Raw genomic sequence first — 14181 nt, 5'->3', positions numbered from 1 at the left:
GGTTTGGTCAAAAGTAAGCATGTATGACCTCAACTTACCCTACCTTTAGGCCCTACCCACTCAATGTATTCCACTACAATACATTCACACAATCTTCCAATCTTTTGTTTTCCAACATTGCGTTCCTTTATAAATACCAGATATTACCCTTACAAGTTACAACGTCTAGGGGGTGTCCGCGGATCGAATCGGATCGGATATGGGCAAAAATTCGATCTGATCTGCACAATTTCTATCGGATCGGATCGGATATGATATCCGCACTTTTTAGTGCCGGATTCGATCCGATCCGATCCGCACATTTGCGGATCGGATCGGATATCGGATATATCCGCACAATTAAACATTCTCTTTTTAATCATATTTCTATGTAAAAGAATTCGATAAAAATATTTCTTTCATACTTTTAAATTTATTTATTCCTAAAATATTTTTAATCAAACTCTCTCTAAATAATAAAAATAAAATAATACAATATATGAATAATAATTACTAACTAAAACATACAAACAAGTAAATATAATACCAAACATATATATATTTATTTTTTTAATTATTATAGTGCGGATCTGCGGATCGGATATGCGGATGTAGAGCAGATATCCGTGATCCGATCTGCAAAAGGTGTGGATCGGATCCGATCCGATCCGATCAATTTGCGGATCGTATCGTATCCGCAATTTTCGGATCGGATGCGAATATTTACCGCGGATCTGCGGATACGATCTGATCCATGGACATTCCTAACAACGTCAGATGTACATTAAAATTAATTATTAACATATAATACATATAAAAATATAAAATATATATTAAAAATAAATTAAATTATATAAATATATAATCATTTATTTTAATAATTTATTTTAATATACAAAAAAGATTTTTATTAATGTAAATATAAAAATACAAAATTATATTTAATAGGTAAAATATAGAAATACACGTTATGTTTTAAAATATTAAATTAATATATTTTGTATTATTTTTTATAAAAATATTAACAACAGATATAATTTATTTTTTTGTATTTTTTGTATTATTTTTATCAATTTATTATTATTATTTCATAAATATTTATGAGAAAAAATTGAAAATAATTTAAAATTTTTATAATTTATTTTATCTATGTTTAATTTATTATTAAATTAAATATAAAAATACTAATTTTTATGCTTTTTTATATAATATTTTTTATCCTAATATTTTAATTCTATCTTTAAAACCAAATACAGTCTAATAATATTCTATTTCTTTTAACTTAATTATTTAATGAAGTGATATATTAAATATTATATTCTAGTAGACTAATCACATCTACACATCAAGATGCATATATAACAGAGTTGCTCCTTTTTGACAAGAATGGAATTGACCTTTGATGCACCCAAGTTTGTTTTCTCATTGGTGGAATTGGGTTGTTCATTGTTCAATTTTCATTTCCTCTTGGCGCTTAATTAGCTTGCATGCATGCAAGTTGTTAGTTATCACAATTAATTAACTAATTTATAAAGAAATGATCCCATATGCCATAGTAATTTGAATTACCAGTATATGTTAATGAAGAGCCAAAAAAGAAAAGAAAAGAACAATAAAGAGATGGGAAAATTTTGTTCGCGGACATTTAAATTTCTAAAGATTTAAAAATACATTTAAATCTTTGACCCCTTTAAAACCTGAACATATCGATTTCTGAGTCTAATTTGTCCAATTTTAAAATTTTTCTCACGTATGTATTCTTATCAACCAGGTCAGCACAACAGGAGTCACATTTGATTTTTTCGATAAGTTTGACAGATCCAAATAAACATGAGGGATCAATATGTCTAAATTTTAAAAAAGTCAAAAACTTATATATATTTTCAAATTTTTAAATATCTACAGATCAAAAGATTAAAGACTTATTTGTCCTTTTCTCTTTTCTTCGTCATAGGTGAGCGACCTAACTATCCTCATTAACAATGAAATCCCAAAGTAGTTGGTAGATTATTGGTGATAGTTGCTTGACTTCCATGCGGCTTGATTGGAAATAAAGCAATCAAATTCGGAGTATTTTGACTTTTAATTTAATTGTAAATTAAATTATAGTGCATAATAAATAAAGAGGGGATACACAATTTATCCAGAAAAATAAACATATACACATATAATATTATATTGTTTTTATATATATAAACATAAATGGTGTATTAATACCCTGGCATTTTTTTTTTCAAATTAGAGGATAAATGATTATCTTGTATCATACGTTATTGCATAATAAATTTAATTATACTTTGTAAAATATTAAATTAATTAATATTTTTTATCAATAACTATAATTGTGTATCAACACTTTTATTTTATTGATAAGTCGTCTGAATTTAAGTTTTCTTTAGTTTTAGTATATTTAATAAGTGTACTTTATATATCTTAATAAAAACAACCATAAGTGTATTTTCAAATCAAACTATTAAACCAAATTCACTTTTAAGCAGCTGGATTTCCATATTATCGAAGCAAGTTCTAATTAGTTTCTGAAATTGAATAACTGTGTGTTATTATATATACTATTAATTATTAAAAGAGTTAGACTATACTTTTGAAATAAATATTTATTAAATTAGTTTCTGAGTTTTTATAAATAACTACTCGACACAAGTCAAACTCTTATATTGAGTAACAATAATGATATATGTAAGATTTAAATTAATGTTTTTTATGATATAGAAAAAGTATAAATAACCACTAATATTTTTGAATAATATATGAATAATGTGAATTAATAAGGTTAAAAGAGTAAATTAATCTTAAATTTAAACCTAATTAAATTTAGACTATATCCATATATAATACTAGTTACTTGGAAACAATACCCAATGTTCATGAACATTAAAGTAGTACACTATATATTTATAATATTGTACCGCACTAGTGTTCAATGTTTATATATATCTAGTTTCCAGCACATATACATTGAATAAACACTTGCCTTTGTCGTTCCTTCATTCATACCTTACTTCATGATTGATATATTTGTTTGGTGAACCATGTTTTCAATGACCTATGTAGCTAGTACCCACTAAATAATGCATGTATTCAATTATGGTATGATATTAATTAAGTCTCTTGTTACATATATGTGTGGAGAGCTTCAATTTCAGAGAGGTACTATAGAGGCACATATGATGAAACGGTTCCGCTACGTTACCAACAGCATATCTGCCAACTTCTGCCAACTCTTATTTATAATTGTGTTTCATGGAAGTGTGTTTGTGGATGTGTCTAATAAAAATGTATTTTTTATAGTTGTATTTAATAAAAGTGTTTTTATAGATATATTTTCTGGATGTGTCTCTTTATATATGTATTTAAAATATATTAATTATTAGACACATCCACGAACATACTTCCATAAAACACAATTATAAATAAGAATTGGCAGGAGTTGGCAGATAGGATGTTGGTAACGTAGACTTTTCCATGATGAAAAGGAGGAAAAAAAGATCTTTGATATTCGTGTTGGAAATTTAATTTTATTAAACTCTGTTTTTTAAATATTTTGTACTTTAAATAAATAAAGGAAAAAAAATTATCAAGTGATAATGCATGTAATTTTGAGGCGCATGCCTAGGTCGGTATGTTTTATGAAGATGTCTCTCATCATGTAACGGATATGCACTAATTAAAGTATCCCAAAATGATTATGCACCTTATGCAGAGGGTGATGAAGGGAATATAATTTATTAGAATAATATTACACATTTAATTTTTTTATTAATCAAATTTATTTAAATTAATCTAATAATAAAATAAATTATAACTCAAATTATTCTAAATCTTATTATTTTAATTTAGTTAAATTTAGTTCATAAAAAATTTGAATATATAACATTACTCAATTTATTATCACAAGAAAAGATGGCACTCTAATCCCGTCCCCTGCAAAATGTTTAAAAGACATTTTCTTCTTTTTTTATTTTTAAAATATATATTTTTTTGTAAGAGTTAAATAATATATATTTTAGTTTATTTAATTAAAATATTATTTAATAAACATATATATAAATTAGTGAAATTTATTTTTATATATAAATATTTACCTAAAATATATATTGCATGAAATTTTGACATGAAATTTGAGTAAAAAAAATTATTAAATAAAACTGCAAAAAATAAAAAATTATATAAAAAGAAAAAAATAAAACTTTGCAAGAAAAGAGAAGAAACAATTATTTTAAAAAAAGAAATAATAATATAAAATATATGCTTATTATTATTGTAATAGTTTTTATTTATTTTTTAATATTTTAACTTGTTATAAAAATATTTAATTCAAAAATTTTTATATATATCATGTTTAATAAAAAATATTAAATAATTAAAATTTATTATATTAGTAGTAATATATATTTCATATTATTATTAACATTATTATGGTAGTAGAAACAATAATATAAAATACGTTTATTATTATAATGTATTTTATTTTTTTAAATTTTTTATCATTAATCATGAAATATATAAAAGTTTTAGATTAAATGTTTTCGTAAAAAGTTAAAATATTTTATAATAATAATAATAATAATAATAATAATAATAATAATAATAATAATAATAATAATATAGCTAAAGTAATAAGTTTTATTTGTTTTAATATTTTATCACTGATAATGAAATATATAAAAAAATTTAAATATTTTATAACAAGTTGCTAATAAGTAATAGCTCAAATGACATAGTCTCTCCATAGTCACCTAAGAAATCGTAAGTTCGAGTCTTCTTATCTTTGGTAAAAAAAAATATTTTGTAACAAGTTAAAATATTAAAAATAAATTAAATTTATTATATTAATAATAAATATATATTTTGTATTATTATTATTAATATATATATAATTATAATAATTATTAAAGAGTATTTCAATCAAATGAACTAACGTGTATGTTATTTAATTTTTATAAAAAAAAAGATATATATTTTAAAAATAAAAATATCATTTAGACTTCTCAAAAAAAAAAGCCATTTTCTCTTATTATCATTCTCATTAAATCTTATTTCTTTATAAAGTTTTAACCACTGCCAACGATATGTTTTTCTTTTTTTTTTAACTAAAGATATAAGACTCGAACCCACAACTTTTTAATTGAGTATGGGGAGACTATGTCATTTGAGCTATTAGCCTATTACTCATCTGTTAACCATATCTTTCCAAATAAAAAGCCAATGAGTAATAGCTCAAATGACATAGTCTCCACATACTCAATTAAGAGGTTGTGGGTTCGAGTCTCCTATTTTTGGTAAAAAAAAAAAAAAAAAAAAAACGATATGCTTGGTTAGGATATTCATTAGCAAGATATATAGGCTAGTAGTAGATTTTACTTAACTTGCGCTTAATTAAAATAAATTAGTATTTTAAACTTCTTAACTCAATTATATTACAACCTAATTAATCACCGACTAAAATTTTATCATGCTCAATTTAATTAGTAAAAAAACATATTAAGCTCTAAAACTTTAACAATTCGGAAATTAAAATTTAGAAATATTTCGAAATATAAACTATGTTATTTTTACTAATAAAAATAAGAAAAATTATTGTGTTACACATATAAATATATTATATATTGAATCCATTTATATAAGTCCTGTTGATTTATATTATATATCGAATAAATTTTTATACGTGATGAATTTCATCAATTCAATTATTGAATTTCACATTTTATTATATGGAATAATTTGACAAAATTTCATAAGAGATAGAATTAATTTGATATGTCATCTTAGTACTTTATTTTTATGTATATTATAATTTAAAAATAAATAAAACAAGGATATTAGACTATAAATATATTGATTATTTTTCCAAATTTTGGTAAGCTTGATTTTGTATTTGGTGTAAACGGATAATTCTTTTATATAGATATATATGTGTATGTGTGTGACTTGTTGCTATTTTTTTTCGTCTTCTTTTATATATATATATAATAAAGTACTAAATTGGACGTAATCCTGTTTTAATTTTTTAAATTTAAAGTGTCCTATTTGAATTCAAAAAAAAATTATTTAGTTTTAATATAGTCCCGCCTGAGATTAAAGTTAAATCATTAAGGGTAGGGTTCGGGTATTCTTGTGGGTAGGGTAGGGTAAAGTTTAGAATTTTAGGGTGCGAGTAGGGTTAGGGTTGAGAGATCTTTAACCCGCGGGTAGGGTAGGATAGAGTTTTAATAAAATTTTTAACCTGCGAGTAGGGTTAGAGTAGGGTCCAAACTATACCCTATCCTATCCATTGTCAGCCCTAGATGTAATACATCTATTTATCATTCTCCTTACAATTTAAATGAAATATTTTCTATAGAACTAAGGAAAATGATAAATAAATATATTGATGTATCTATTGTTGATTTTGTGCTTCTAGAATCTGTACTTGTTATCTAGATTATCGATATTGTTCTTGCACTACTGTCACATAAGACATTCTATTAATTATTTAATTTTGACCTCAGAGTGAGACTACATTGAAATCAAATGAAACTTCTTTGAATTTAAATAGAACACTTTAAATTTTAAGGATTAAAATAGGATTACATCCAAACATATAAAAGATAATTTTAATACTTTACCCTTTATTTTTTCCCCTAAAAATTTATGTGTAAGTTTCATCATCTTATGTTATTTTTAGAATTTTTTTTTCCAAAATAACCCTTTAAAAAATTTATTGAAATTGATTACAAGACATTTATTCACACACAACATATCTGTCAATAAATAATTAAATACTATACGTTATGAGAAAGAAAAATAATATGTACACTACTTTCTTTTTGTATAATTTTTTTATAGTATAAAAAATAAAATTTTTATCTTCTTTTGTGTGTGTATATATATTCTTTGAGAAATGAGCACCAGTAGATGTGGTTAACATCACAAATCATGATTAAGATCATAAATCACAAAAGATAACGATTCGTTGTTTGAGGATCAAGATTAGTACTACATGCCCAATCGTAATATAGTAGTATAGTATTTGGCAAGTTTTCTTTATTCTTATGCCCAATCTAATATACTCTTCACTGTCCCTCTCCAATTAATCACGAAAAAAGCGAGACACACGTGAATAATATTATATAAATATATTTTAAGTGTTAATTAGGCACTATAAATAATTTTATAGTAAAAAAAAAATATTATTGATACATCAAAATAAACTATCAAATCAATTATACATATAAAATGTATATTAAAAATATATATATATATATATATATATTAAAAATAAATTAAATAATATTTTTATTTATATATAAATATATAATAATTTATTTATTGATTGATTTTTGACATATGCATATCATTTTTGTAAAAAAAAAAAAAAAAATAAACTCTTAATGCTGAGATAGCCAAATAGGTACCAAAATCTTGACTTGTTACTAAATCTACAATGGTTTTGGATCTTGTAAATTTATTTTCTAAATTTGTTTTTGTCTTAACCCGTATTTACAAAACAGAAATTTTCCGCATACAAACATTTTCCTATACAAGTCATATAAGTCATTTATTTCTTTTTATTTTTCTTTTTTTATGTCTCTTCTTTTTCTTCTTCTTCGTTTTTTAAGTGTTTCATCTTCATCGTCGTGTTTCTCCTCGTTCTTCTTTTTATTTTGCAACATTATGTATTTTTTTCCTCTTTGTTTGATTTTTTCCTCCAAAAAAGAATTATGAGAATATGAAATAAGAAAATAAAGAAGAAGAAGCAGCAGAAGATGAGGAGGAGAAAAATGAAGAGTTTTGAATTATGCATAAGGTGTACTTCAATGAATTTTGGGTGTATTTTTTAAATTCTTTTGGTGTATTTCTGTAATTCTTTAGGTGTATTTCTATAATCGTTCGGGTGAATTCCTGTAACTGTTTGGGTGTATTTCTGTAACCGTTTGGGTGTATTTCTGTAATCGTTTGGGTGTATTCCTAAAATTCCATTATCTTCAAAACGATTTCAAAACTTGATTTTCAGAAACCATGAAAATCGAAAAAAAACGAAGCAAGAATATCAATGATAAACGCAGATAAAACAACGAATGAAAAGGTAAAGAGAGAACACACGAAGGAGATCAAATTTAGCAAGAAACTCGTTTTCATGGAGGAAGAAGAAGAAGAGTAGGAGAAGAAAAAGGAGAAGAAGAAGAAAGAAGAGGAGGAGGAGAATGAGGCGAAGCACGCCATGAAAATCGTATATGGGTCAGCGTGTTTTTTGTTAAGTTTCTCCCACTTATATGATTTATAAACCAAATGACTTGTATGTGTAACACTCAAAAAATATCTCACAGATTTATTTTATACTTTATTTTTCTTAAAAGATTATACTATTATCAATTAAGAAAATAACAATATCTCCTTGATATCATGTGCGTTAATGAGAATTAATTATTAAAAAACATTAATTTATATAACATTCAAGGTCAATAACCAAATCTTTTTTTAAATAAACAAATATATTCTTGAATTATTTTCTCATAAATATATTTTCTGTCTACTTCACATAGTTTTTCTCATTGATTCACCTTCTTGTATAAGCATAACAAAAAAAAATTGTTGTTGCAAGTCATTAATTTAGAATAAATTACCACTTTAAAAGATATAGATGCTGATAAATATACTCATATAAAAATAAAATGATAATTATAACTATGGAAGATAGCTTTTGTGTGCTAAGAGTACCCTAATAAAATGATAATTAGCCAATGAGTAATAGCTCAAATGGCATAGTCTTCCCATACTCAATTAAGAAGTTGCGAGTTCGAGTCTCATATCTTTGGTAAAAAAAAAATAATAATAATTAAGTAACCAATGCACACGGAGGTTACATTCCGTAATTACAATTGTCGTTTTATTTTATATAGGTACATTTGTCAGCGTCTGTATCTTTTATGGGTACAATGATAATGTATTCCATTAATTTACTATCAATAAATTTTCTAATTTTTAATTTAACTCTTTTTACCAACTAAAAGAAAGATTTATCAACTCAAAACCTCTTTTGGATTAAAAAAAATGATGGTATTCACCATAAAAATAATTTATTAAAAAAAACTCAAATCCAGTTAACTTAATATGAAATTAATTTAATTTAAAATTAATAGTTGTAAATTATTAAATAATTTAATAAGTTTAACTAAATTATTATCTAATAATTTTTAACTATTAATTTTATATAAAATTAACTACGTATAAATTTTTACTAAAAAAACAATATCTACTGAATAATCAAAAAGAATTAAATAGTACGATATTTTTTAAGAATGAATTTTTAAAGACAATAAATTTTATAATTTGATGTAAAATTAATAGTTAAAAATCGATAAATAATTTAATAAATTTTAAATTTTTAAATATCATCTTCATACAAAAGTGAGGGGCAATTGAGTTTCTACTGTCTAACTTAAAAAAATAACAATATTGAGTGAGTAATGAAAAGAGTTAAGTAGTAGTGTAGTGGGGTATTTTTGAAGAATGATTTATCAAGTGTTCCGACGCCAACTTAAGAAAGAACGAATATCCGGAGTTTTCCCAATTGAGATTGACACAAAACAAACACTTCCTTCTCAACTCAACAAGCAGCTACGCTTCTCTTCCCTTTCTTCACTTCCACTGCCGTGAGTGGCGAGTGGCAGTATTGTAATAATGGAGAAAAAACAGGGCTTCTTTTCAGCAGTTCGGGGCCTATCCCCAGCAAGGACAAGGTCTTCACGCTCCAAGAGCCCCATTCGGGCCTCATCTCCTATCTCCTCTCTCCTCCGCCGCCGTCGAACCACCAAGCACCACCACGCTCCCCCCTCCGACATCTCCCTCTCCAGATCGGGAACCCTCAGACCCCTCGAAGCCCTCTCGCCTTTGAAAGAAGGCCCCGACGCCACCGATTCCCGCGAATATTCCCGAGGAGGAGAGGGACGCTGGGGACATTGGATGAGGACTCAGTCGGTTTCGGCGTCCGCTTCCTCGTCTTCTCACGGCGGCGCGTGTAAGAGCTCCGATCTGAGGTTGTTGCTTGGGGTGTTGGGTGCGCCACTCGCTCCGGTTCATGTTTGCACCACCGACCCTTTCCCTCACCTCAGCATTAAGGACATTCCCATTGTTAGTTTCTCTCTCTATAACTAACTCGTAACTAACTCAACTCCACTTTCACGATCACACAAAATTTTCATGTTATATGGACAGATCAACAAGGTTTTTCGAGTTGATACATATTTTATTATTATTTTTTGCTGTTATGTTCTTTTCTCAGTTCTTCAAAACAGAGAATTACAACATTTTACAGTACACAGAATTCAGTATTTGTGCTACAAAGGAAACTAAGGCTTGAGTATAATTAGGAAATTGAAAGCAAAGCATTGTGGTGTAATTTTGTGTCATTTGATGTGTGCCTGTGTGGAGGAGAGACAGAATTGGAGAGGGAAGAGGGTCATTTGATCTTATGATGTTTTCTATTCCTCCATTTTAGTTAGGTGGTTGAAGTATGACATGATTCTAATTTGTGTGTTGCTGTTACAGGAGACTTCTTCGGCGCAATACATATTGCAGCAGTACATTGCTGCTTCAGGGGGGCAAAAGCTTCAGAATTCCATCAACAATGCGTATGCCATGGGAAAGGTCAGGATGGTAGCCTCCGAGTTTGAGACGGCTCAGAAGGTTATGCGCAGTCGCAATTCCTCTAAAGCCACAGAATCTGGTGGCTTTGTCTTGTGGCAGATGAATCCAGACATGTGGTATGTTGAGCTTGCTCTGGGTGGCAGCAAGGTTCATGCTGGTTGCAATGGGAAACTTGTGTGGCGGCACACACCCTGGCTAGGTGCACATGCGGCAAAAGGACCAGTGAGGCCTTTGCGACGGGCGCTTCAGGTTAAGTTACCTGCTCTATTCAATAGGGTCTTGCTCTAGTCTATGGATGTATTTTTTTGTGTTCCTTTGAAAAAAAAAAGTACTTTCTTTGACAAATGAAATTGCTTTCTAATTCCATGTTCTACTTGGATGAGATTTGCAACAAAATCAGAGTTGGAAAATAAGTTTTTCTCCTTGTTTTTGGAGATCATTATGAGTTGTTTGTTAAAACTATACTCTTCTTAAGAGTCACTTCTGAATATTTTCACAGAAGTACTTATTCCAAGTTTATCCAAGGGCACCCTATAATTCAGAGTTTTGTCTGTTTTCAGGGCCTTGACCCAAGAACAACCGCAAGCATGTTTGTTAATGCAAGATGCATTGGGGAGAAGAAGATTAACGATGAGGACTGTTTCATCCTCAAGCTTTGTGCTGATCCCTCGACATTAAAATCCAGGAGTGAAGGTCCAGCAGAGATCATAAGGCATGTTTTATTCGGGTACTTCAGCCAGAAAACAGGACTTCTTGTTCACTTGGAAGACTCCCATCTGACTCGCATTCAAAACAACGGAGGCGACGCTGTATATTGGGAGACCACAATAAATTCATTCCTTGATGATTATAGGCCTGTTGAGGGGATTATGATTGCTCACTCGGGTCGTTCGGTAGTGACGCTTTTCAGATTTGGAGAAACAGCAATGAGTCACACTAAAACTAAGATGGAAGAAGTATGGACAATTGAGGAAGTCGCATTCAATGTGCCCGGCCTTTCAGTGGACTGTTTCATTCCTCCTTCAGAGCTAAGATTCGCTTCTCTGAGTGAAGCCTGCGAGCTCCCTCAAGGCCAGAGAGCAAAGACTGCAGCGGCCACATACCATGCCAAAGTATCTCAAATACAAAAATCACATGGAAGCAATGTGAATAATAACATTAACTGGACAGTGGATGTTTAGCGAAGAAGTTGTTTCCGGATTAGCCTAGGTTTCTAATGGCTGACAAATCGCTGCAGGTGAACCGGTAAGATTGCGGCGGGGTTGTTCGAGGGTTTTCTGCTGTTGATCATTGCCTCATCTAAAATTGTAAATAGGAAATGACCGGACGGATCCGAAAAGGGCAAAAACTTTAATACTATGGGTTTATGGTGGATGATTATGAGCATCAAGGTCTGTTTTTTTACCCACTTGTTTTCCCATAAGTATGAACCTGAGAATCTGCTGATAATTTTATAAGCTGCAATTGCTTTTAGAGTAACTCTTTTCTTTTTTCATTTTTTTTTCTGTGAAAGCGTTGAAACACGATGCTTGAAGATCACAGTTATAACCTAGATTTAATCACTGACACAGTTTTGCATGAGTTTCAAGGCTAGAATAGCATATTGTTAGTGTATCCCTAAGGCAATTTCAGAAGAACTATTAAATGTGTCTAATGTTGATTTTTATCCTATGAATTTAAAAAACCAATTAGCTAGAGCTGGTAGAAGTTAATGTTATTCTTAGGAAATGATCTATGCTCTATGCCGTTAAGGACTTCATATATTTTGACAATGTACCACAATGTTGTTAGATGCAACAATTGCAATTGTAACAGTTGTTAGGATCCCTTACATTATTTGAACTATTTGTTTCTTGGTGTTTTTATTTGGGAGAAAAGAAAGTTGATGTTTTAAATCATGTAACTTAAGGGGCTTTTGTGTTGCAGTTTTGACACTATGATTAGTCTCTATCCTTTTTGCCACTGATAGCACCAAAACATGAAATCATGAATGCTTGTGAACGTGCTTCCAATGTTCATAGATCACTGTACAGTATCTTTGAATTTGTTGATGATGTGAATTTTTTCCCCTTTTTTCTTTTTGGGTGGAAATAGGACTGTTTTAAAGTCATAAAGAGTTTCATGTATTTATTTATTTTGCCTTTTATATTTTCCCCATATGATCAAAATAACTTTTATAGCATAAAGTTCTGTACATATGACCAAACATACTTAACTTTTAAGGGATTAACAATCACTACTCTTTTACCAAACAAGTTAATATCTGAGGATTTTAATAAGATTACTGGTAATTTAGTAATTAGGTTGTCAAAAAAAAAGAATTAATATCTTTTAAATTATATAGTGTAGTTCTTAGAAGATTATTGGTAATTAATATAAATATTATCCCATATTACTTGGCAAGAAATGAATTTTAGGTGAGAAAATGAATGGCGACCTAAATATTTGGTGAAGAAGGGAACCAAAGCGAAAAAGGTGGTGTTTGCTTTGTCTTTTTCTTGATGATTGCTTGAGTCTTCAATTTTCAAACAAGGTAATAATTTGTGATGGGGCACCCCTCTGACGAAGCACACAGCTCCAAACGTTGTAAAGCCAATAATGGTAATAATCGTTGCCAATTGCCAATGCCAAACGCGTTTACTTTGTCAACGGTTTCTCAGAGATAGAGTCACTTCCCAATCATTTCTTTGCCATAGATTTTTACAGCTTTGAAGAGTTGGAGTATATTGGGACTCTTCTTATTAGTTTTTGAAATATTCTAATTAGTTTTTGAAAGATCTAATTAAATTCGTCTTTCATAAATTTAGTCAGTTATATTAATCTTTTTGTCATTTTGGTTTATAACATTGTCAGAATTTGTTTATGTGGCATATTAAGTAATACTATAACATATATCTAGTAGTCTTAATTGACTGTTAATATAATAAATTTATGAAATTAGATCAAATTAATTTTAAATTGAGAGATTTTAATGTTTCAAGTTCTTTCTTCAATTAGGTTTTAATTTCATAAATTTATCATGTTAATACTTAATTAAGATTCTTAAGTGTATGTTGTGGTGTCACTTAATATGTTATATTAGTAAACTTTGACATCATCAACAAAAGAAATAATAAAAAGACTAATGTGATTAATTTAAAATTTTTAAAAGACGAATTTAATAAAAAAAATATTTGAGGACAAATTTAAAAAACTAATGATATTTTAAAATCGAATTAACCATTTACTTTCATTATATAGATTTGTTTGGACCATTCACCATTTGTCTTTAGTCTACCATATTTATTTGATTGGGGGAGGGGGAAGGGAAGTTACTTTTAGCTTTTATCTCAGTCTTTAGAAGGAAAACAAATATATGTCACTAATTAATTTGAATATGGAAGCTAAGAACGTGTTAGACTCGCGTATGGAGAGGAGGGGTGCTTTACCTCGTTGTGGGATTAGAGGAAGCAGAATTCGGACCCTGCGAGTTGTGAATTACTCAGAACAAGAAAACGGAGGGTCCGAATTCCACGTTTCAGGTTTCAAATTCTATCAGCTGCAAATCGGACCATC

The 14181-nt window shown here is 28.5% G+C and overlaps 1 protein-coding gene across 1 annotated transcript; it reads left to right on the top strand.

Moving 5' to 3' along the window:
• The first annotated feature begins 9414 nt into the window (after window positions 1-9414).
• Window positions 9415-12105, top strand: LOC107605624 (uncharacterized). Its single transcript, XM_016307563.3, has 3 exons — window positions 9415-10110; window positions 10528-10875; window positions 11187-12105. Exons 1-3 carry the CDS (start codon window positions 9661-9663, stop codon window positions 11805-11807), a joined length of 1419 nt encoding a protein of 472 aa, XP_016163049.1. The 5' UTR covers window positions 9415-9660; the 3' UTR covers window positions 11808-12105.
• Window positions 12106-14181: the final 2076 nt, after the last annotated feature.

The sequence above is a fragment of the Arachis ipaensis genome, chromosome B6 (assembly GCF_059453495.1).
Source record: "Arachis ipaensis isolate K30076 ecotype BB chromosome B6, ASM5945349v1, whole genome shotgun sequence".
NCBI classification, from domain to species: domain Eukaryota; kingdom Viridiplantae; phylum Streptophyta; class Magnoliopsida; order Fabales; family Fabaceae; genus Arachis; species Arachis ipaensis.
This window is presented reverse-complemented; position numbering and strand designations above follow the sequence as displayed.